Raw genomic sequence first — 24,643 nt, forward strand, 5'->3', positions numbered from 1 at the left:
CTAAAGAGACTTTATTGTGGTTACAATAACTTGGGGACTGGGCCAGAACATCACTGTCCCCCAGCCAATGTCTGTAGTTACTGGACAGTGTCATTTCCTTTATCAGATTGTGAATTATTCCCTTGTTAAAATGCTCCCCAGAATTTCTGGGGAGAGATAATAGGAAGAATTCATTTTCTCATCATGCAGACTTCTTGGAATTCAAACTCACTATTGATTTTATTTCAACCACAAAATTAGCATGGCGTTAAATACTGTATATAAAGAGCCACAAAAGCAGACCATTATCCACTCAGCTCCTCCTTCACTTCTTTTCCTCTACTTCAGAAAAAAGGTAAGAATTTCAGATATAAATTCAATGTATCCTCTCCTCATCTTTATTTCAAACTAAGTTGAGATATAGAAAGAATATAATTGCTTAAAATATATCTTTAAACGTTAGAGTATTTAAGGTAGTGCTAACAATATGTTTAGCACTTAGGTTGAAAAAAAATAGAAGTACCTATAAAGATTTGATAAAAATTATAATGACAGCATATGTTTTCTGAGTCTAACAAAATGTAGTAACAGTGATTGCTATTTTCTTTAGTACACGACTAGTTAACAGGCTATATTAAAAGATCTATTTCTTGAAGTAAATATTTTTCAGTTTGATTAAACATACCACAACCATAAAGGCAAACACATTTAATTTATAGTATGGGGATTTGAATAATTATTATTGAGAAAGCATTAGCCAACAAATAGTTTATAGAAGTAGCATACTGAGTCAAGAAATGGACAATATTTTTAGAAGAAGAGCGTATTTATCAAAATTGTTTAGAACATCCAAATTCCCAGTTTATCATTTAGTTTATACTATTTAAAAAATATTAAAATAGATACATGAAACACAGAATTAAGTTAAAGAGAAACAAAGTGTTTTACTTTGTACAAAAATTCTAGATCTGACAGAGATGACCAGGAAACAAAAATTAAGGAAAAATATGATCTGAAAGAAAGAATAGCTCAAAGTATATTAGTCAATAATAAAATTCTTGCTTGAAAATCTGTATATAAAATGCTAATTATAAAATAAAGAAAATGTAATAATATTCTCCCTACTTGTAATGAATTCTAATATAGTACCATACTCTTTTTTTGAGTCATGACAATAAAAAATTATTTAGAAATTTATAGAAGTGTTAGGTAAAGTAAAATTAATATAGAATTATCACCCATGAGAAAAATCTAGAAAAAAATTTCTTAATTTAGTTTGAAAATCTGGGATTGAAGATTGTGTGTCAAGGGATATTGGTGACACAAACATTATTTTTTACAAGAACTTATAGAAATGCAACAAGACCAACCATTTAGTACATTTTGGTCAAAAGTGATAACATATTTTATGTTATGCTCCAAGGAGAAGTAGCCTAGAGTGGGGACTGGACAAAAGAACCTGACACCTTGGTAAATCATCAAGGGATAAGTACACATTTTCACGGAGAGAAAATAAACGGAGTGTATGATCTCTAAAATTATGTGCGACAAAGGAGAAGAGATGGCATTAGGCGTGTGGGGATGAAGACTGAGAGGTGGATATACATGGAGAAGAGACCATCCAATCAGTCCTAGAAAATGTCTGGATAAGTGGAGCAAATAAAAGAAATGCTAAAATGAAAATGGTGGTCTTATTGGAAATAAAGAGATATGAATAAGCCAAATACCCATGGAAATCATTTAGTTTAGTAGAGAAAAGATAAAAATAAAATATGATCTTCTTCTTTGTATACATTTTCTTTGATCAGTTGACTCTCAATAGAACTGAGGCTCCAACAGGACTGAGACCTTAATATTTTGTTCACTGCTAAAATCCCAGCACCTAAACAATGTCTGACAATAAAAGGTGCTAAATAAATATATTTTTTTAAAAATTTTATTTTTATTTATTTTTGGCTGCAACGGGTCTTCGTTGCTGTGAGCAGGCTTTCTCTAGTTGCAGTGAGCGGGGGTTACTCTTCATTGCAGTGCGCAGGCTTCTCGTTGTGGTGGCCTCTCTTGTTGTGGAGCATAGGCCCTAAGAGCACGGGCTTCAGTAGTTGTGGCACGTGGGCTCAGTAGTTGTGGCTCGCAGCTCTAGAGCGCAGGCTCAGTAGTTGTGGTGCACGGGCTTAGTTGCTCCTTGGCATGTGGGATCTTCCTGGACCAGGGCTCGAACCTGTCTCCCCTGCATTGGCAGGCGAATTCTTAACCACTGCACCACCAGGGAAGCCCCTAAATAAATATTTTTGAATAAATGAATCAACTAATTAATCTTTCTGTAAATATTTGTAACTTTTTTTTCTGTCTTTCAAAAAAGTCCTCATAAGTACTGTGAATGAGATGAAAACGAGTAAAGTAGGATAGGGCTGTTAGCTGAAAATATCTGAATGGCTGGCAATGAAATATAAACTTGGTATGTAAGATTAAGGAGCCATAGTAGATTTTGACCTTGGTCATATGATAAAACTTCTATTAGTATTTTTTCTAAAATACAGTCATTTTCTTCTTCTTCTTTTTTTTTTTCTTCTTTTTTTGGCCGCACCATGTGGCATGCGGCATCCTAATTCACCAACCAGGGATTGAACCGCCCCCCTGCAGTGGAAGCATGGAGTCTTAACCATGGGACCACCAGGGAAGTCCCCAGACATTTTTATTTTACATTATCTTTGGTTTCTTTTAAAGGAAAGTAATCCTACCTAAATAAGAAAATATATTAGATTGACAAGTAATATACCGTTTCCTCATTTCCCCATTCACAGGACTTGATAGCCATGAAGGTCCTCATCCTTGCCTGCTTGGTGGCTCTTGCCCTTGCAGGAGAGGTAAGTACAGAAAATATCTTGAAATAACTAAGAAATAGTACTATCTGCCTATTTGCAGAATGTAGTATTACCAACATTTTAAATGTATAAATAATGCAGAATCTCAGATTTTTTTTTGACTTCTAAGAAAATCATTTACATTCACCCACCATCTCAACAGAATCCTATAGGACCACAAATCTGGGTCAAATGCTTCTACAGTATTGTGCCACCAGTCCCTAAAGGAAAAGCAAACAGACCAATAAGCAGCAGACAAACAAGAAGAAACACACATAAGAACAAAAAATTGAGTAATGTTGCACAAATACAATTGCATGCATGTGAAATCTTGATAAATATATCTTATTCCAGTGATGAAATATACATATCTCTTACTCTAGGGAACTGGGCTGATTCCTACCTGTACATATTCAACAGAGGATGCTACTTCGGAAGATGAATAGTCATAAACATATTCATAATCATAATGAAAAGTGTTCAATACAAATTAAAGTAACTCCTTTTCTGTTACCCATAAAAAGACTCTTCATTAAGGTAAAATTAAAATATACCAATAAAAAGGTACTAAATTTGAAAGCTGTAAAAGCAATTACAAGTCTCTCAAAAGACATATAACATTTTTTATTCCTCAAATTTGTGAAATAGCTCTCCATAAGGAAGGTAAAAATTAGGTAGGAAAAATGTTTAATAATGGGTTAGCTATGGGAACTAAAATGGTGTCTTTTTTTCTCTATAGAAAGAAGAACCCAGAGTATCCGGTGAGGTAAGATATTTTTATTCAGAGAAAAATTTCCAACCATAAAGTAATAACACTTCCTGATGATCTAGTAGAAGACTCAGCTGATTGTTGATTTCTTTTTTCCTTTACAGACTGTGCAAAGCCTTTCAAGCAGCGAGGTAAGACAACGATCATTCGGAGGCAATTTCCCAAATTTAGAACAAAAAACGACTGTACTTTCTTTTTGTGTTACATTAGGGCAGTTAAGCCAACGTAGCTATGTTCTGACAGGTAACTAATGTAAATTTCCACTGTATATGTTTAAAGACAGAATAAATGTCTAGAAGATTTAGTATTCTAGCAGTTTCTAAGTTTGCCTGCTACTTGAATTGTGTCACTGTGCCCTGCTTTTTTTTTTTTTTTTTTTTTAATGAACTATACAGTCCTCTTTTCTATCTTGAACTCTCTCTATGTTAACCTCTTTCACTGTTTTGACATTTATTGAGCACTTTCTGTATCAGACTTTGACTGGGAGCTGTGGTACAAACTGGAAAGAGGGATGCGCTTAGTAAAGAGTGGGCAGACATGCAAATGGACATATTTTGTTATTATAATAGCAATCTAGTAAATAAGAGGCAGTGAGAATTAGTGTAGTCCTAAATCTGCCTGGGGGAGTCATGTAGATATTAATGCTTGCACCACTCTTTTTGGGTCTGTTATCACCTGTTAGTTAAATGGTACATCAATATACTTTGTCTTTTTGCGAAGGTTATAAGATCCTTAGGGGAGGGTATGTATTTCTTACAATTCATTTGAAGCCTAAACATAACAAGGGAACTAAGAATGTTAACAAATGCATCAATGGTTATTATCATATATTTTCAATGGCTATTCTTCTAGATCTAGATGAGGGTATTAGAGATCATTTGTTGTCATAAGAAGGGAACAGGGTGATAGAGAGAAATTAGCTTCTGTTAAATGCCTCTTTTGGTATTATGCTCACTAATTTTCTTTTGTTTCTTGACTGCGTCATCTGTTCTTTTATACAACAGATTTATTCAGAAGAGTGTAACATAAAGTTTCAGCAATTAAAATAATGATATTATCAAACAATATGTCTGCATTAGCCTATTAAATGTCTTCATTTTCTGATGTATGTTGACAACTAAGAATTGTTCATTAAAACTAAACCTGATTTTATTTTTTTCCCCCCCGAAGGAATCTGTTACGCACATCAACAAGGTAAAACCGTTATATTTAAATGTACACATTTTCAAAATTTCCTGTTTGATTTTTACAAATAATAACGTTTCTTTATGTGTAATTGTTTTTTAGCAGAAAGTTGAGAAGTTTAAACATGAGGAACAGCAGCAAACAGAGGTAATTTTTTCATGATTAGTATATTTTGAAAATTATAATGAAACATAATACATGCAAACATACTTATAATAATTATGTTCAGTCTAAAGAATGGTAATAATATAAACATCAGTGTAAGAAATTAAACTTTGAGAAGGTGAAAATATTTTTAAAGACTTAAACATGTTTTTTTTAATTTTTTATTTTATTTTTAATTTATGGCTGTGTTGGGTCTTCGTTTCTGTGCGAGGGCTTTCTCCAGTTGCGGCAAGTGGGGCCCACTCTTCATCGTGGTGCGCGGGCCTCTCACTATCGCGGCCTCTCTTGTGGCAGAGCGCGGGCTCCAGACGCGCAGGCTCAGTAATTGTGGCTCACGGGCCTAGTCGCTCCGCGGCATGTGGGATCTTCCCAGACCAGGGCTCGAACCCGTGTCCCCTGCATTGGCAGGCAGATTCTCAACCACTGCGCCACCAGGGAAGCCCGACTTAAGCACATTTTTAAACACATAATCAGCTTCCAGAATTTAGTATAAATACCTAAGAATAACTATTGATTTATTCGTTTTACTAATAGTATACCTGTTTTCAATAAGTGCACATTGGTAGGAACATTTCTGGAGAGGGGTCTGTGATCCCCTTATTCTCAAGATGGATATGGTGAGGAAAGAGAGGAGGGAAGCAGTGTGGCAAAAATCCTAATTTGATCATTTATCAGCTGTATAACCTTGGCTCCAAGTTTATCTGTACCTCAATTTCTTCACCTGTAAATTGAGAATATTCATAAACCCCCAGGATGGATGAGCTGGCACACAGTGAATATTCAATGATTTTACATTAGCATTCTGTAGCTTTCATGTTCCCATTTACGAATGCGTGGAGTTCCTAAAAGCATTTCCATTACGCAGATGAGAGAAGTGACGTACAGACCACTTGAGTACACAGTTGTGTGGCAACATCACGTAGTTATTAAATAGCACAGCTTGCTTAAAAATAAGGATTGGGAACAACATAAAATTCTGTAATTAAATTACTTTTGTGGTAACGTATTTATCTAATTGCGATATTTAAGCTTTCCTGTTTTACCAATGAAGTTAGATTGTCTGGAACTTACACCAAATATTTGCTAAATCGAAATGAATTTACAAATTGATGCCTCTTTAAAGACTCATGATTACCACCTTCTACCAAGGGAAGTAGTGCTAGAAGTTTGCTGTTGTTAAGTAACTCCTTGAATTAAAAAAACAAATTAAGACTTACTTTTCATTAAAACAAACAAAAATAAACCTTGGAGTTATCCCTTTAAGTCTTTTAAAAATAGATCTTCATTCATTATATGAAAACAATTTTGACTAGTATCAACATTGTTGATAAGTCTGTACCCTCTGAAGACCAAAGTATATAGCTACAGCTCTGCAGGCAACTCAGGAAAAGGTGAAACAAGTCTTGAAATCTCCAAACATTGATTTCTTTTGGCTCTGTGGATTCATCTATGAAGGAAGTGGGTTAATGAGAAATCCCTTAGTGAGCATTTTACTCATTAATCTTCACAGGACCCCAAATAATTTCTTAACCAAAGTAAGTGAAAGATTTTCTTTCTCTCTTTTCACTGAATTATTGTTCAAAAAAGAGGAGGCTAATTCATCATGAATGACAATTATAACTGAATTACGGACGCAAAGATTATTTTTCCTTCTTTCCAGGATGAACGCCAGGATAAAATCCACCACTTTTCCCAGCCACAGCCTCTAGTCTATTCCTACACTGGGCCAATCCCTTCCCCTATCCTTCCACAAAACGTCCTGACTCTTGCTCAGCCCCCTGTGGTGGTGCCTTTCCCTCAGCCTGAAATAATGGAAATCCCCAAAGCTAAGGAGACTATCCTTCCTAAGCATAAAGAAATGCCCTTCCCTGTATCTCCAGTAGAGCCCTTTATTGAAAGCCAGAGCCTGCCTCTCACTGATCTTGAAAATCTGCACCTTCCTCTGTCTCTGCTCCAGTCTTTGATGCACCAGCCTCCCCAGCCTCTTCCTCCTACCCCTATGTTTCCTCCTCAGCCCCTGCCGTCCCTTTCTCAGCCCAAAGTCCTGCCTATTCCCCAGCAAGTGGTGCCCCACATCCAGAGACATATGCCCATCCAGGCCCTTCTGCTGTACCAGGAGCCTGTACTTGGTCCTATCCGGGGGCTCTACCCTGTTATTGTAAGTCCAAATTTACTAATTGTGCTGTTTCACTTATGACGTTAGAGTAATTGAAAGCTCTAGAATAAAAGAAAAAATGAATAATGAATGGTTCCAAAATGCATATAGTTTAGATCAGTGGTTCTCAACACTAGCTACAAATAGAATAACCTGGAGAACTTCCACCCCCCCGCCCCCACCAAATCTCAATGTCTAGGCTTACCCATGGAGATTCTGATATAATTGTTCTTTCTATGTAGAAGAAACTGAATATTGGGAAGAAATAATTTCAGGGACTATGATTTAATTGGTCTGTTGATAATTTAGATAAAGAGGATTAAGGTGTACTAAAGCCAGAATTAAATTTGATAATCTCATTTAGTTGGGAATAACAAACCTAAGAAAGTTTGTTATTTTCTACAATTTTGAAGTTTTCCTTATGCACAATTATTTCCCCACATGCCTCATTTCACATCTTGTTTTTGATGTATGAGCATATGAGGGCAAAATACTGAGGTTTTTATTTCAATACTCATGAAATTCTTAGGGAAAGTGTTCTTGCCAAAAGGTGAAATGTATATTTATTCATTTATTTTTTAATTTTTAAGGTCTAAGGGGATTTCAAAATTAATGCCCCCTCCTCACTTTTGGTAAGCTTTAGGAGTTTGGAGATAGAATGATCATTTTTATAGTTAATATCTTTTTACATTTCATTTTCCTGGATAAGCCCCAAATAGTGGCAACTTCCATCAATATACCAACTTAATTATTAATTATCAATTTATTCTCAATGACTGACTATTATTTATGCACCTGAAATTTTGTATCTTTTATATTTCAAATAATTCAAAATTGTATGTATGTGCTGTTGACAGATTTGATTGTTTTTCTTTCAATTGCCTATATCCTTATGTTTGATTATCATCATTTTTAGGGAAAACTGAAAATAATTTCTTCTACTTTTATGTAAACATGTTCGAGCTTATTTTAAAGATCAACTGCATTCACATTTCCAACTTAGGCTTTATGAACTTCAATTAGTTATTAGTTAAAATTTATATATTTTCTTTTAATTCATGAGTAAAAATACAGTTTCTTAGTCCAGACATAAGGCTTAAAAAGGGAATAGAATATAGTTTTGAGATTCTTAAGATGCGAATCCTTTTGTGGTCATGACCCAGTAGACATAAAACAATTCCAAATGAGCTGATATTTGGTCCTAGAGGAAATTTTATATGCCTCCAAGATAGGGCACAACATGGTGCATTTGTAATAAAATTTCTCTTACGAATTAGTCCCACCAAAATTACAAATGGGGAGAGATGAAGAGTTATACCATATAACCAATTCTCTATTTGTTCTCTATTCCACAGAATTGACTGCGACTGGAAAGGTGGCAACTTTTCAATCCTTGCATCATGCTACCAAAATAATTTTTAAATGAGTCGACATGGAAAAAATGAAACTTTATTCCTTTATTTATTTTATGCTTTATATGACATTCATCTTAATTTGAATTTGACTCATAAACTCTATATTTTCAAAGGTTTAATTCAACAAAATTTCAACTTTAAGTGGGAAATACCATAAACATATCAAAAATACGTATAAAAATAGTTTCTGGAATTGTGTTTATTATTATTTCTTTAAGAATCTCTTTCCTAACCAGTCATTTCAATAAATTAATCCTTAGGCATATTTAAGCTTTCCTGTCTTTATTATAATTTTTCAGATGTAATTGGCCTCTTTATTTTTAACTTAAAGTTATCATTGGCATTAAAAATAGCCATGGAAAAATTGAAATTGAATAGAATGCTTTGAATTGAATACCAGAGGATATTAAAAGGTGGAGGAAAAGATAGGGTGATCATATGCTGCATATACTCTAGAAAGTCTTGGTTTATACCTATTATCTCAGTTGAACTATTACACTTGTGCCTTTCATTCTCAGAAGTATCCAGCATTAGATGTTAAATTTTATGGTCATAAATTAGGAATTTATGACTTAATTTATTTATGACCTAATAAATAGGGAAAAAAAGCTTCAAATGTGATATCTGAATCACAGCTCTATAACGTGGTAGCTAAGTGGTGCTGCATAAGTTAGCCTCTAAGAGGTTCCATTTCTACATATATAAAATAGTCAATTTAAGGGGTTTTATTGAAGTTTTAATGTGAATAGTGCACTGCACGGTACATGATAGGTGTTCCTGGTTGCCCCATGTTCCTGACTTCACTTACACCAGAGCAGCAAGAGCCAGTATCACAATCAGAATGAGCTGAGTTATGTGATTTTAGCCATTAATGCACAAGAGAGCAGACTTATGTGAAGCTCTGATATCCATTGTCTCTGTCTGTGGGGTAATTGTTTCATCGTGATGAATTATCTGTCTACCAAATCCTACATTTTTATACACAATTCCATCCCCTTGAGTTTACACAGTGACTTGTCTAATTTCATCTTTCCTGCATCCTCAGTGTTTTCCTCACCACAGGATCAAGTCCAAGCTGTACTTAGGCATCATATCTCCTATCTTTAAAGAAAAATTCCATCCTTGACAGATCTTTAGGTTACTCTATGACAACTGTCATAAAAGAAGTATCCAAACTGCTGTGTCCATTTTTTCACTTGTTATTCTCTCATTAGCTTGCTCCAATCAAGATTTTATTCCGATGGAAACGACTTTCTTGAAGATTACCAATAACTTTTGTCTTACTAATCTGTGTTCATTTTACCCAACCTCTCAGTGCTATTTCGTAGAGTTGATCATTCCTTCTTTTTTGAAATATCACACTTCTTTTCGTTTGAAATCCTAAACCTGTTACGCCCTTGGTTTCTCTCTTAACTCACTAGCCACTTGTTTGCAGTCTCCCTTTTGGCATTTTCTCCTTTTTCAAAACTTTAAGGGTTGGAGTACCCTAGAGGCTAGCCTTACTTTGGTTGATGTTGTTCAGTTCCAAGGCTTTAAGTCCATTCTTGAGCTCAGAGCTTCCACACGTATATATCTCCAAACTTACTTCTTTTCTGAACCCCAAACTCACGTACTCAACTGCATTCTTTGCCTCCACATCTGAGTACCTAATTAATATCCCAAACGTGATATGGCCAAACATAAATTTTTGTCTGAATCCAGTCCCCAACTTGCTCAAGATTTAATTGGGCATATTTCAATAACAAAGGCAACTGATGTAATAGTATGTAGACAATAGACCTGAATAGGCACTTCATCAAAAGAGGTTATCTTAATGGTCAATTAATACATGAAAAAGTGCTCAACATCATTAGTCCTCAGAAAAAAATGCAAATTAAAGATACTGAATAATATCATGACACGACCACCAGAATGACTGAAATGAAAAGAATTGGTAATACCAAGTGTTTGCAAAAAAAAGCAAACAAAAGGAATGAAAAGCAAAGCTAAAATAAATGTTAACTGGTACAAGCAACTTGGAAACCTGCATTAGTCTTTGTCGAAGACAAACATCTGCTTATCTTATGACTAGCAGTTTCACTCTTAGGTATATAACCAAAAGAAATATATATATATAAAATACATATTTATATATGTTTGCTCTAAAGATATTTATACATATATATATATACACATATATGCTCTAAAACATTTAACCAATATTTTTAGCAACGTTATTATTAATATCCCAAACTAAAATCAGCATAAGTGTGAATTAACAGTATTTTGTATAAATAAATTGTGGTATACAATGCAGAGGGATATTATACTGCAATTAACATGAATGAGTTACTGCCACACGGAACAACGTGGATGAATTTTATATAAATAACATTGAATGACAGTAACTAGACACAAAATATAGTGGAATGTACAACCCCATAAATAGAATCTATTAGAATCTATGAGCAATTAATATCTGATGAGATAAACTAGACTATTGATTATCTGAGAGAAGGTAGAACTTGATAGGGAATGTGAGAAAGTGCTCTCAGGTATTAGTGATATTCTTTCCTTTAGCCTGGAAGATGAGTACTCTGTGGTAATTCATTTAGATGTGGGCACTCAGTGCATAGCCTACCTTCTTCCTTTTCCCTATGGTTGGGGCCTCACCAATGCAGAATCACTTCTTTGCTTTTGGACTTGAATGTAATTACATACTAGGGCATAAAACCTGGTTTTCTCAGAAGCTGTGGAATAGTTGGTTAATGCTACTGTGAAATGCATAGTTTTAGCCCCCACTGGGCTGAAATTTTTAAAATGAGAAGCAGGAGGTAAGAGAGAACTTGCAGATTAATTCTCCCTTCTTTATTCTCTGTATATTATTCAGAGGTGGTCATTACACAATAATCACATTCCCTTTTTTTTTTTTAAAGGATTTTATGAGATAATCTATGTTTTTTTTTTTTAATTTTTATTTATTTATTTATTTATTTATGGCTGTGTTGGGTCTTCGTTTCTGCGCGAGGGCTTTCTCTAGTTGTGGCAAGCGGGGGCCACTCTTCATCGCAGTGCGCGGGCCTCTCACTATTGCGGCCTCTCTTGTTGCGGAACACAGGCTCCAGACGCGCAGGCTCAGTAATTGTGGCTCACAGGCCCAGTCGCTCCGCGGCATGTGGGATCCTCCCAGACCAGGGCTCGAACCCGTGTCCCCTGCATTGGCAGGCAGATTCTCAACCACTGCGCCACCAGGGAAGCCCTCACCTTCCATTTTTGATAGCTAAAACAATTCAGAGGACCCAAACAGTTTATATTAACAGAACAGCTTTATTACAGGCGGAAGACAGATTACAACAGGAGAAGGGTATGCACTGAAATCTAAGGAGCAAACTTTATTTATCCTTCCACTGCTTGGTACCAAAAGATATGTTTCATATTCACATGTTAAACCATAATCGAGGGTGTGCAAAACACCTCAATACCAGGAAGCTCAAAAATATTTGTTGTGAGGATCTCTTACAATAAGCTAGTCATGCAGGCATATTCTAGCTACATGACTAGTCTTAACCATTGAAAGCCAAACCCCAATTTGCTCCTCCACTCCTAGATTCCACTGAAATCTGGTTCAAACCATATTCAACTATTACTAAACAATGTTGACAGGCTGATATATCCTGCTGGAAGCAACTCACAGACATATGGTTACAGAATATCATTTACTTTCAGTTATTAAATAGCATAGTGTTGGCCAAGGGTCAGTAACTCTGGAGACAAGCATACAGTCAACCCAGACCAACTGAGATTAACCCATGGTATGCACAGCCTTTCTGGAAAAATGTTGTGTGCTGATAAAGCACACCTGCTGATTATCCTTCAACTTGTAGTGAAGTTGTTCTTGCATTGCTTTCATCTTTCCTTACCTCCATTTACATAGGGTACAGGCATATACATAATTTATAATTGCTTCCAAACAAATTTCAGTAAACAGTCAATCTAAATAGAAGCTGAAGTTGTAGACATTTATAAATATTTATTATATAAACACAAAATGAATAAACATAAAATATTGTAACAAAGTTGATATTGAATTTAAAGAAATACTTTAACATGACAGAATGTATTTTCTCTTTAATAATTACCAGTTAGATTGAAGAAATGCCTGAGTCTTTGAGAGGACCAATATGAAAACTGATCTAACTATACTACAAAAATATTGAATTTTCTGTATCAGTGACTATAGTGCATGGAACTTTTTCCCCTCAAAAGTTATGTTCAAGTCCTAAGCCCTGGTACCTGTGAATGTGACCTTATTTGGAAATAGGGTGTTTGTAGGTGTAATCAAATTAAGATAAGGTCATACTGGATTACAGTGGGACCTAAATCCAATGACTGTGGTTCTTATAAGAAAAGGGAAATTTGGACAGAGACATACACAGACATACACAGAGGAAAGATAGCCATGTGAAGGCAGAAGCAGAAAATGGAGTGATGTAATTATAAGATACAACCACAAATTATGGATGCCAAGAATTCTTGGCAACCACCAGAAGCTCCGAAGAGGCAAGGAAGAATCTCCAGAGCCTTCAGAGGGAAGATGGCCCTAACAAATACATTGATTTCAGTCTTCTAGCCTCCAGACTTTGAGAAAATAAATTTCTGTTGTTTTAAGCTACCCAGTTTGTGTTTTTGAGTTATAGCAATCCTAGGAAACAAATACAATGAAATGTACAAAACTTGGTTACATTTTGTTCAAAAATCAGTTGAAAATCTTTGATCAAATTATTTAACAAGTAGAGAACCAATAAAGTTCTGCCTTACTTAAATTATTAAGAGCAAAGCTTGCAAATGGGAAAACATTGAAATTTATTCCCCTTGGAAGAAATTTTTAAAAAATAATGAAAACTCAAATAACATACAAAATTTAATTTTGAACTTCTACAATTGCAATTTCGTATATCTTAAAATGTAGCTAGAATATTTTAATTGCTTTTGGATGAAGAAGTGACTATATGTTCCAAGCCAAGAGTATCATGATACCACAATCCCTCATCTCCAATGGGGGAAGTTCTCGAACCTAACAGAGGAAATTAACATTCCTCTATAGATGCATGGACACTCAGGGAAACTGCAGTATAATCACTTCCTCTAGGATTATAGGACCTGACTGATCATAAACCCCTGAGATGTGAGCTACCCACATCTACAAAGTAAGTCAGTCCATGGAAGAACGATGGCAAAGTTTGAACAAAAGTGTTAATGACTACCTTCAAGTTCTTAAATCCCACTGTACTCTACTCTTGCAATTTTTATTTGCATGAATTAATAAATTCCTTTCTTCTTTACATTATTTTGAGATAAGATTTATTTATGTCACTTGGAACCGTAAGATTCCTGACAGAAGAGAACCAAGTTTCTGTACCTCATGGTTCTATGTAAGTGGATCTTTCACCACTTATGACCATAAAGCTTATATTTTTGAAAAGAAAAATCCAAGATGGAGTTTTTGAATTATAAATTTAATGTTTTAGTTCAGGATTTCATAACAAAACACCACAGACTGAATGGCTTAAACAACAAACATTTATTTTTCACAGTTCCAAAGGTTGGAAGTCCAAAATCAAGGTGCCAGCAGATCTTGTCTGATGAAGGCTCCCTTCCTGGCTTGCAGACGGCTGTATCCTCATACGAGAGAGTGAAAGATCGTCTCTCTCATATCTTTTCTTATAAGGGCACTAATCCCACTCATAGACATTCCACTTTCATGACCTAATTGCCTCCAAAGATGCCGCCTCCAAATGCCATCACATTGGGGATTAGGGCTTCAATATATGAATTTGGGGGAGCACAAACATTTAATCTATAGTGATTAAAATGACCTGAATTTTCAAACTGAGTAGGTCTTGTGAAATTTAGGATAGTAGGATCCCAACTACTGAAAGTGAAATATATTGGAAGATATGGAAAATTTAGAGAACCTCCAGATCCCAAATGCTCCTGAAAGTCTCACTGTGCCTCTTTTTCATGATGAAATCATGATTTCTTTGTTTACTGTAGCTAATCGTTACCTTAATTTCCCACTTCTCACTTTTGCTTCACTATAACCAGGATTCAACCTTGATATAAACTGGAAGTTCCCAATATTCGGTCACACTTGACCTGTGTACTCCTGCATGGCAACAATGTATTGGAAGGAGTAGCAGAAGAGGAATGCATACATTCTTCAGTTCACTGTCAGCACCATTTTTTCACAACCATTTCTTTTACTCGTGTTATTTGTCAAGCTCTAGAAGGCAGTTTGGTAACCATAATCAAAATGGAAACATTTAAACATCTGTAAATAGATATGCTTAGTTCAAATGGCCCATCACTTCCCTGTGTCTATAGACAAAGCATAAATGACTCTCCTTTAAATTTTCCATGAAGAATAAACTTTCATAAAAACATTTTCTGCCTAACGACAGTTGACCGAAAACTCGAGTGGGAGGTGCAAAGTAATTGAAATTGTATTTCCAACCTCAGGGGAAATGGAAGGAGACTAGTGTCACCAAACCAAGTGATAACTGGTAAACTCCGAAGCAAAGTGATAATTTAAAATTTCAGAGATATAGTGAATGGGGTAATGATTCCATGAGAAATAGTCAAACCAGAAGTGATCTCTGTGTGAGGCTCATTATTATATCCTTAGGAAAGTTAATGGCTGTCTTATCACATTGGTTTTTGATATGTAAATACAAAAATATTCTGGTGAACAGAATTTGTCTGCTGAACAGAACTCTGGCTCAAGCTACTATTAGAGAGAGTGATGACCACCTGCTATTTACAAATAAGAATCAGTTTACGGATCTATATCCCTGGAATGAAGGGAACGTCAAAATTCTACAGGAAAGATCATACTATAACATCATATTTCCAACCCTGGTACTTACCTTCAGACTGTGAATTTTGGGCATTTACCTGGATAACAGGTACTATCTGATCTTCTTACGGACTCTGGGATCCATGCTCTGTCTTACCACTCATTACTTGGAATGGAGACTGTCCTGATAATCTTTGTTTCGTGTTGAGATTTCTTTGAGTCAAGCAATAATTTGTGTTGCCACTCAAGTTTGCCTCCTTTCAAGCCTAGTGATAGTCTAAACCATTTATGATAAGTCCTCAGTTCAGAGTGTACAATTTGACTGGATATACTTAGCAACTGGTCTAATCCCCATATTACCTCCCTGATACATGGAGTAAGGAGGTCAAAAAATACCAATAGAAACCATTGTTGTGTCTCTTTCTATAAGAAAATAATAATTTTGCATCTCTGTGAGAATTACAACTGTTAATCACTAAAAGATGCAAAGACTAAAAGATAGTGAATTACATCATTATTCTACTTCCTCACTTGGCCTTTGAAATAGCTTCTTGGAGAATAACAACAGATTATTTCAAATTTAATGAGGTTATGACACCTATTACAGGTGGTATTTTAATGTGGTACACATCAGATAAATTACTGATACTTATTTTACAGCTAGTAAATGCATTTTTCTCCATTCTGACTTAAAAACTAAAGAAAAAGAAGAAAATACCAGTAACAGTTTGCTTTCATCTTAAAAACAGAACTTTCTTTTGCATAGGACAGTTTTTAAGGACAAGTCTACTCTAGTCTTGCGTCACAGTTTAGACTACAGAAAACGTGACTGTTTTATTGCACTACAGTTCTTCGTGCATTCATTAAATAGATGGCTTTATTCCTGCAGGATTCACAACACATGAAGCTGTGTTTTGTTGATTCCTTGGGAACTGATATGATGATAGAAGCTGGGAGATACATTTTATGAAGACATAGGGATCTGTATGTTCCATTAATTTCCTGCAGGTACAGTAGTCTGAGTATGTTGACAAACCTTCTCTAGATTGAATAACAAGTTGTTTCACCTTGTACTTCTTAACACAGAGAAGGCAAGAGACCCAATGTTAAATGGCTTTTTAAAAAATTTTCAAGGCAAGAAATACATGTTTGGATGTTGTGTCTATGTATATACTTAATTAGTAAGAAACAGAACCACTGATAGCTATCTAGATTGCCTAAGCTGTGGTACAAGAGACCTTGTTACCTGTGTTTTGTGATCTGGGGGATACAAGGTTCTTAAAGAGTCATGACAGATTGGGTTGGTTGGGAAGCCTGGAATAAACCCTGGAAAGTAAATTTCACCTGGGTATTTGAAGATATCAGAGTAAGCAACCATTGTCATTTTGAGAAATAACTCCTCATTGGAGTTTTGGAGGACACTAAACAGCCCACCATGAATACTCTGTTACTGTGTGTCCTGTGCTAACTTTTTAAATCATTGTTATCTAATCTACCTAGTTATAAACCCAAGTATAATCAAATGAATTGGGCCCAAACAAGTTCTGATGGCATAAGTAAACAGCATAACTAGGTTGTTCAAATTCCTAATGCACCCACAACTGCCACACTGCTGTTCTTCTCTGTAGCCACACCTGTGTTCTCATAGAAAATATTCTATAAACAGCTGAGTTCAAATGAAAGATCTTAGACCCAGTTTATAATCTACCAGCATCAGCTAGAAGTGAACACTTAAATTTTTTTCATTAAAATGTGATTGAAAGTGTCATAAAAATGTAGTGGAAACAAAATGTTATATACATAAAGACTCACAGGATTGTGTAAACTCTGATGAATGGATTAATGACAAAAAATAGGAATGGTGCCTTAAAATGTAATTTATTGAAAAGAAGAAAGAAAAAATCTCAGTCACTGCACACAATTATTTGAAATGATGGCACTTACAGGAGAAGTGATTCAAAGGCTTTTTAAACAAATTTTCCATACAGAAATTTAGTAAAGACTTTAATTCCCTCTGACTCAGTGGCTTTCATACTGGCATGATACAGCTGGAATTTAGACAATAAACTGTTAGGACAATTTCACTTAAGGATGATATGCTATCTAATATACAGTAGAGAACTCAAGAAGAGAATGCCTTCAATTTGGGACTGTCCTATTCTAAAATAGCAGTCAAAGCCTTTGGATAGAATGGTTTTACATGATAGATGAAAGAAATTTAGAGCATGGAATTTTCAGTCCCATCTGTAAATAGAAAAAGAAATATGTGGTTAGTTATGTTACATGTTTTGAAGGGAAGAGGCACTGTTATGATATGATACATTTTAATAGTTGTTTTTTCTTCATCTTAAGGTGAAGCTCACAAAGTTATCTGTGCTTTCCTGTTACTGACGTACATACCCATTGCTCCTGATTTTTAAGTTTTACAGACAATTTATTACTAGGTAGCATTTTCCTTTGCAGTAACAGAAAATATGGCAAGGTAATTCAAAGAAAAAGCTTCCACATATGTCAGACTTTTATCATTTTCCTTATTTTGATCTGTTGTAAGGGAAGTTTCCACCACTGGAAAGGGAAAACACACACACACACACACACACACACGCACATGCACACACACACATACACACAATTAGAAACTCCAATATACTGGATTAAAGTAATTAAAACAAATTTGGAGACATTTAAGTCTGTTTTCTTTGACAGACAAACACTTGGTTTTACTATGTGACTTGCTAAGGATTTCTACTGCAGTGATCATAAAGAATAAGATTCCACTGTTGGGTTCACCAGAGTCTCAAATTCACATCTTGATGGAAAATTAGTAACATCAACACTCCTATACTTGTATAGGAGTTTCAATGTAATAAATTATATTAATTAACTTAGCTAATTTTTATTGTTATTTAAATTTATTATTCTTATGAAACAAAAATTTGCAAATGTCCAAGACAATTTAATTATTTTCTAAGTGCTAATGTGTCTGCATGCAGCTAGACTACAGGAAAAAAAACAACTTTGCAGAATACAGTCATATCTTTGTACTGAGTTCTCATATGAAAAGAGGATTAATGGTTAGACAAGTAATTTCCAACTTACCAAAGACCCTAATTGTGGAGCTCCTGAGAAATCACTTGATTCTTCTGAAGGAACAAAAATTGTTAAAATCATGTGATGCAGGTAGTTGGCAATAAAATTTTTCTAAATCAAAAAATGACCACTACTTATTTTCCCAGCAGTATGCTTAACAGATTATTATATTTAATCACCTTCAGAGTTATAAAAACAAGCATCGTTATATTATTTCAAGTAACCAGAAAAGATTACAATTTGAATTTAGGACTTCTGGATGCGAAAATCTGTGCTTTATTCCCCACACTGCTTTTTAATGTATATCCTGGGTATAATCAAAAGAAAGGCGTTTAAAGATTAGTAAAAGTGCAAGGAGGATAAAGTTGAATTATTGTATTTTTATTTTGGAGAGAAGTTTTTTCCCATCTTCATCAGAATGAATTTCACTTATAGAATAGATAGCACTGTTCCACATATTCCTGAGTAATGGATTAACATTAGCCATATACCTAAAAGTATCGCCAATTTTCCATTTCAGAAATTTCTAGTATGGGGCACTAAGCATGATGTGTCATGTTTATTCTAAATCTGTTTTTATGGTATGCTCTGTAAGCAATTTTCTTTTATTTCCTTTGATAGAACATCAGCATGCAGTAATTTAAATGAACTTACCACCACTGTGGCATAATTGTTTTTCCACCGTTCTCAGAGGCAATGGGTTTAGGGATGTCGGAGAATGATGGAGAAGCAATATATTGTGTGACTTGTGGAGGATAATACCAGGCAGCATAGGGATGGGCATCAAGCTGATAGAATTGTTGGAAAGGCTAGAGAGAAAGACCATAGAAAAAGCAACAGTGTATGAGAAATTGCTGTTTTGAATCTCTGAAAATGAATCATTGTATTCATCTCAGACATGGCTATTAGCATCACAGGAGATGTTTACACTGTGAGAAAAGAGGAGAAATCACACTGCTCCCTATGGGGGACCATGGTAAAAGAACTTTTGGAAAGGGCTTTTTTAGGGTACCTGAGGGGCAATGAATAAATCACTTCTTCAAGGTCAATATTCAGTGTTGAACTCTAAGAACCTGCATTACTAACACAGGTCCATTTACCAGAGTCCAGAGGAAAGTAGTAGTACGAATTTAATTATTGTATAATTTATAAACTTATGGGCATTTGGACTGGAAAGGATAATTTTTACCATTTAATTCTATAGTTTAATTTTCCATGAAGGACTGAGCTCAAAGAAAGGGAAGAGCCTCCCACCCAGGGTCAATACAGGTCTTTCAGAAATGCCAGGAATAAAGAGGAAAGAATTCTCCAATTCCTAGCTCAGTGCCCCTTCATAACCATAAGGTTTTGGTGCCAAAACATTACTTTCCTTTCTGAAATTTTGGAATAGGTGCGTCTGTTAATCTATCATGAGATTTTACTTTCTTCTATGTATTAATGTAATTCTCTATATATTCAGGTGGAAAATATGTGTTTTTCAATGGAATGAGAAAAACCAAAGAAAGCATTTCAAATTTTGCTGTGGTTACCTATGTAAAGATTATAATAAATAATAATATCTGATACTTTCTCTTTATTAAATCATTTATATATAAAAAAATATATATTTACCTCAAGGTAGAAGTAGGCCGGTTCCTTAACAGAGAGAGAGGTAAAAATAATTTTGTGATTTAAATCCAGTTAAATACCATAATGGACTAAAATATTACTACCAAATACTTTCATAAAGATTATAATTATCACCCTCTTTTTTTTTTTTAATTACATGGAAAGGTGAAGATAGTGTACTCCTTAGAGCTCAAATGAAGTGAGTAGTTGCCTTTTCTTTCCTCTTACTTTGGCCCATGAGTGATGAGAGAATTTCGGAAGAAATTTGAGAGTAAAATCTGACACACAGTGGGGAATCATTATCATAAAATTGATTGATGACTACTATGTTTTGAATCTTGAGGAAAGTTTTTAATCCATAATCACATTCATATGGAGAAAACTCCGTGGTTTTCTTTGCATGCTTTATTTTTTTACTTAGCATGCCATATATATGTTGAACCATCAATGGACCAAAGCAACTGAACTGAATGCACAGTTACTACCTGTAAAAGTGAAGACACAAAAGAACACTGCAAAAATCAGGATATGGGAGTTTGGGGAGGAAATAAATTGATAGATCCATACTAATTTCACAAATAAAAAAGCAATGCTCAAAGAGAATAGCACAATTTACTCAAGGTCATATGATTAGAAGGTATCAGATCTAAGATTGAAAACTCAAGTTATTTTCACTACACAGTACTATAGATTAATAAAAAGTCAAATTTTAACAACACGAAGAGTTGGTTGAGGTTGTTCTGACTTAAAAGTTGACCTGAAGCTGTCGTCACTCAGGGATGGCCATAGAATCATTCTTTCATTTTCCTTTGGCAACTTAGATCCGGTCTTCCATAGCAATGTTAGAACCAGCACTGGAGTGTCCAACACTCATCAACAACTAAGCAATACTAGCATAGCACTAGTTCATGATGCAACTAGTACAATAATTTCCAAAAAACAGACTGTCAATAGACAGTTTGGGGCAGTATTATAAAACACAGACACGCACACACACACACACACACATACACACACACACACACACACACTTACCTGATTCACTACTCTCATAGGCTCTCTCTGGAAAGAAAAAGAGAATCAGGGTTAACTTTTAAGGCTGAATAAAACCAAAGATGTAAGAAGCAAACTTTTTGAAATGCTTTTCATGTTAGAGATCTGGGAACTCACCCTAATAATTTTGCCAATTGCATTACCTAGATACAATTTTTTCTAAGACATATAAAACATCCTCAACAATCCTCTTAAGATTCATTGAATGACAAGTAGTGATTGAAGGGCTCCATGATTGGAATTGGCGTAGCTGTTGATAGGAATCAGAATTGTAATAACAGCGCATATTTCACAGAAACTGGCTGTGGCCTTAAAAACAAAATCAGAAGCCCCAGGAGCACTATGGAATCAATGGAATGTAGGGTAGGGGAAGAAATGGTTTCTGTTATGTTTTATGGATAAACTCATGCCACAGATGAGAGAGAAAACAGGGGACTGGAAAGTTTTTTTGACAGAGACATTTAATATCTCTCCAGATGGTTTCTTCAAAAGGTGTCAACTAGTAAATCTCCAATATGGCTTGCTTAAAAGAGCATAATTGTAAGTGAGTGTGAATTTCCTAAATGTAAATTGAATTCGGGAATCAAAGCGTGGACATAAAGATATAAAGTTAAGGACTATCTTGAGAGAAATTAATGTAACCATGGAAATTAACACTTCATAGTGTTTAGAATTATAAATGTGCTGCCCATATCAGGTGAGACAGACAGAACAGACAGCTCCCATTCCAAAGAAGAGTGACAAGTAGTTCTTCTCTCTCAGATTGATTAATATAAATTATTTCAGAAAGTTGGGTGTGAGAAATAACTGCCTGAGAAGAAAAAATTATCTTCAAAAGTGTGAGGCTATTTAAAAACAAACATATTTAAGCTTCACAATATATTATCATTGTGTAATTTATTAAGCAAAATATTACCAGTTGGGCATGGTCTTCCTCATTTGCTCTGTGAAGTTGTTCCTATGTAGAAGGAAATATGTTCCAAATTACTTAGACATCTTCTGGTACAACACATTCATTTTACAATATACAATGAAATTTAGGGTAAGCTGTATTCTATGTCAAAACTATGAAAAATAGCAATACACTTTTTATTTTCTAACTTTAGAAAAATCATTCAACTAAAGGCCAGACTTACTATAGTTTGGAAGAATAAAGAATCTATAAGGTTCATACCTGGGGGGAAAATAATAACTCACCAATTCCCTAGGACTACATATTTTCTGTTCATGACTATTAATCACTTGTTTAAATTTTATCTTTGGTAAATTGTAAATAAAATATTACCAGATATGGGTGGTAGAAAATTTTCTCTCTTAGAATATATTTCTGTTAAAAAAAAGAAAGAGGATCACATATTATAAAAGCATAACATGTGAAGAAAATACTAAAATATTCTAGATTTAATAAATAATCTTACATGATCATGAATAGCTTCCTAAGAGAGAGAGAACATTTTGTTTTAGTATATTGATTTTATTCATGTATGAATAGCAGACATTTACTAGGTACCTTCATTCACTTAGGGTCTATGCTAAATACTGGGGACCAACTATGAAATGCGATGAACACTATGAGCAAGACCCATGTAGTTCTAATACTTGTGGAGGTTACAGCTTAGTCATATCATAACTAAGGTACTAAAATATATTATTCAGGTAATTTCTTAGATCAGTAATGATGCATTCCAGTGGGGTATTGATATATTTAAATTTATTTGGACTATAAACACAAGCAACTTGGAAACTGAAACAAGAGTAACAATTGAGGTCCAAATTAAATTCATTACTGACTTCCTTCTCCTTACATTTGTAACAGAAGAAAATGTGAAAATGTAATTTTGCTACATTAAGATAAGCCCTTTTCCCTAAAGTCCTAATTAAGTCAAGTTTATTTGCTATATAACTAAAAGAAAAAATGTTGGCCTCCCAAGTGAAAGACTATGATACTCAAAAAGATCGAAACTAAGTAGTGAGGGAGGGTTGTGCTAATTGATATGCTTTTTGATCTATCCATACTAACAGCAGATAGTTTATGACGTCATAGTTCAAATGCACATCCTGATGAAAGACCCTCGTAATGTTGTCAGAAGTCTCATGAGCACAGCAAATTTTATAGAAACTGGGGAGTGGGGGCAGGAGAAGGGGAAATGAACATTTTATTGCACTTGCTACAAGCTAGACTCAGGGATAGCTGAGTAGTAGATTGCTCATTCAATATTCAAAATAACACCAGGAAGTGAGAATAACTGCATTTCCATTTCACACATAAGGAACCAGGTCCAGAGACAATTAGATCAATCAACTCGCCAGCTCTTCCTTAGAGAATTTTGACAAAAGCAATTTGAATGTTTAGGATTCCTGATTCCTTCTCCAGAGACTACACTGTTTCCTTAAATGGAAAGTTTATTTGGCATATCTGTGCTTTCACAAGGAGGCATATCTATGGAATGACCATCCAGAGCTGAATTTGGGAAAATAAACAGAATAAATTCCTGAATATAATGCATCATCTGGGAGGCTCTAAGAGGATTTGATGTAGAATTTAGTCAAAGTAAATTTCTCCCTGGTTAACAATTATGGATATGATATACAACATTGGTTTTGGCATAAATAGAAAGAAATAGCTGTGACAGTAAATACATAGACAATCATATGGATCATTTGTCAATTATTATTAATGTCAAGGCTAGAATAAATAATTTCTTGAAAAAAATTATATATTTAGAAGTGGACCCAATTTAAAATTTAATTATTTTAATTCTGCAGAATATTATTTTGTATTATTATAATAAAATATCACTAGTTGATGTAGATTGTTTTTGTTCAGTCTGAGAAGCTGTTCCTATTCAAAAAGAAAACATATTGTCGATTTTGTGGCTACCATTCAGTCCACTTCCATCATTTTCAAGTAATAAAGGTAGAATCCTAAAGTGCCCTTTCCCAGGAGTAAAGAATGAGGAACTAGTAATCCTACGTTAGTGTTATTTCTACCACAGAGAATTTGGACTAATCCAATTATTCTTTCTTTAAACCATTAGAAAAATTATTTTCTTAACTTATTTTTAACTTAAAATAAATGATAATGCAGTCAGATATAAATGAGTATTTAGGCAATTTCACTTACAGTGTGTCATGTCAGAATTGCTAAAAAAATTGAAAGTGGCTTTTGCTTTCTGGTTTTTGCAAAGTAAGTCAGAATATTAGATGAAGTGGGAAAAAATGATGATGTTTCTGATACGAGCCACATTTACTGAGTGCTTACTTTGTTCTATGTCTTGCTTGTATTAATTGCTTTACATGATTAAATATTTATTATTGTGTTGTCATTTTAGAATTTAGATTATAGACTTATAGCAGACAAACTGTCTAACATCACATGCTGGTAAAAGGTAGAGCTTAGAGTCAAACTCAAGTCTGGCCAAATCTATACAGTGCCATTCCAATACTATGCTATTCAGATCTGAAAGTAGACTATAACACACAAATATTCAAATGAAAGCATGAATTAAATACCTAGGGTAAAAAAGT

The 24,643-nt window shown here is 34.6% G+C and overlaps 1 protein-coding gene across 1 annotated transcript; it reads left to right on the forward strand.

Moving 5' to 3' along the window:
• Positions 1–241: 241 nt before the first annotated feature.
• Positions 242–7,156, forward strand: CSN2 (casein beta). The gene is made up of 7 exons (XM_068541978.1): positions 242–334; positions 2,781–2,843; positions 3,580–3,606; positions 3,714–3,740; positions 4,780–4,803; positions 4,900–4,941; positions 6,620–7,156. Exons 1-7 carry the CDS (start codon positions 242–244, stop codon positions 7,154–7,156), a joined length of 813 nt encoding a protein of 270 aa, XP_068398079.1.
• Positions 7,157–24,643: the final 17,487 nt, after the last annotated feature.

Source organism: Eschrichtius robustus, chromosome 4, assembly GCF_028021215.1.
Source record: "Eschrichtius robustus isolate mEscRob2 chromosome 4, mEscRob2.pri, whole genome shotgun sequence".
NCBI classification, from domain to species: Eukaryota; Metazoa; Chordata; class Mammalia; order Artiodactyla; family Eschrichtiidae; genus Eschrichtius; species Eschrichtius robustus.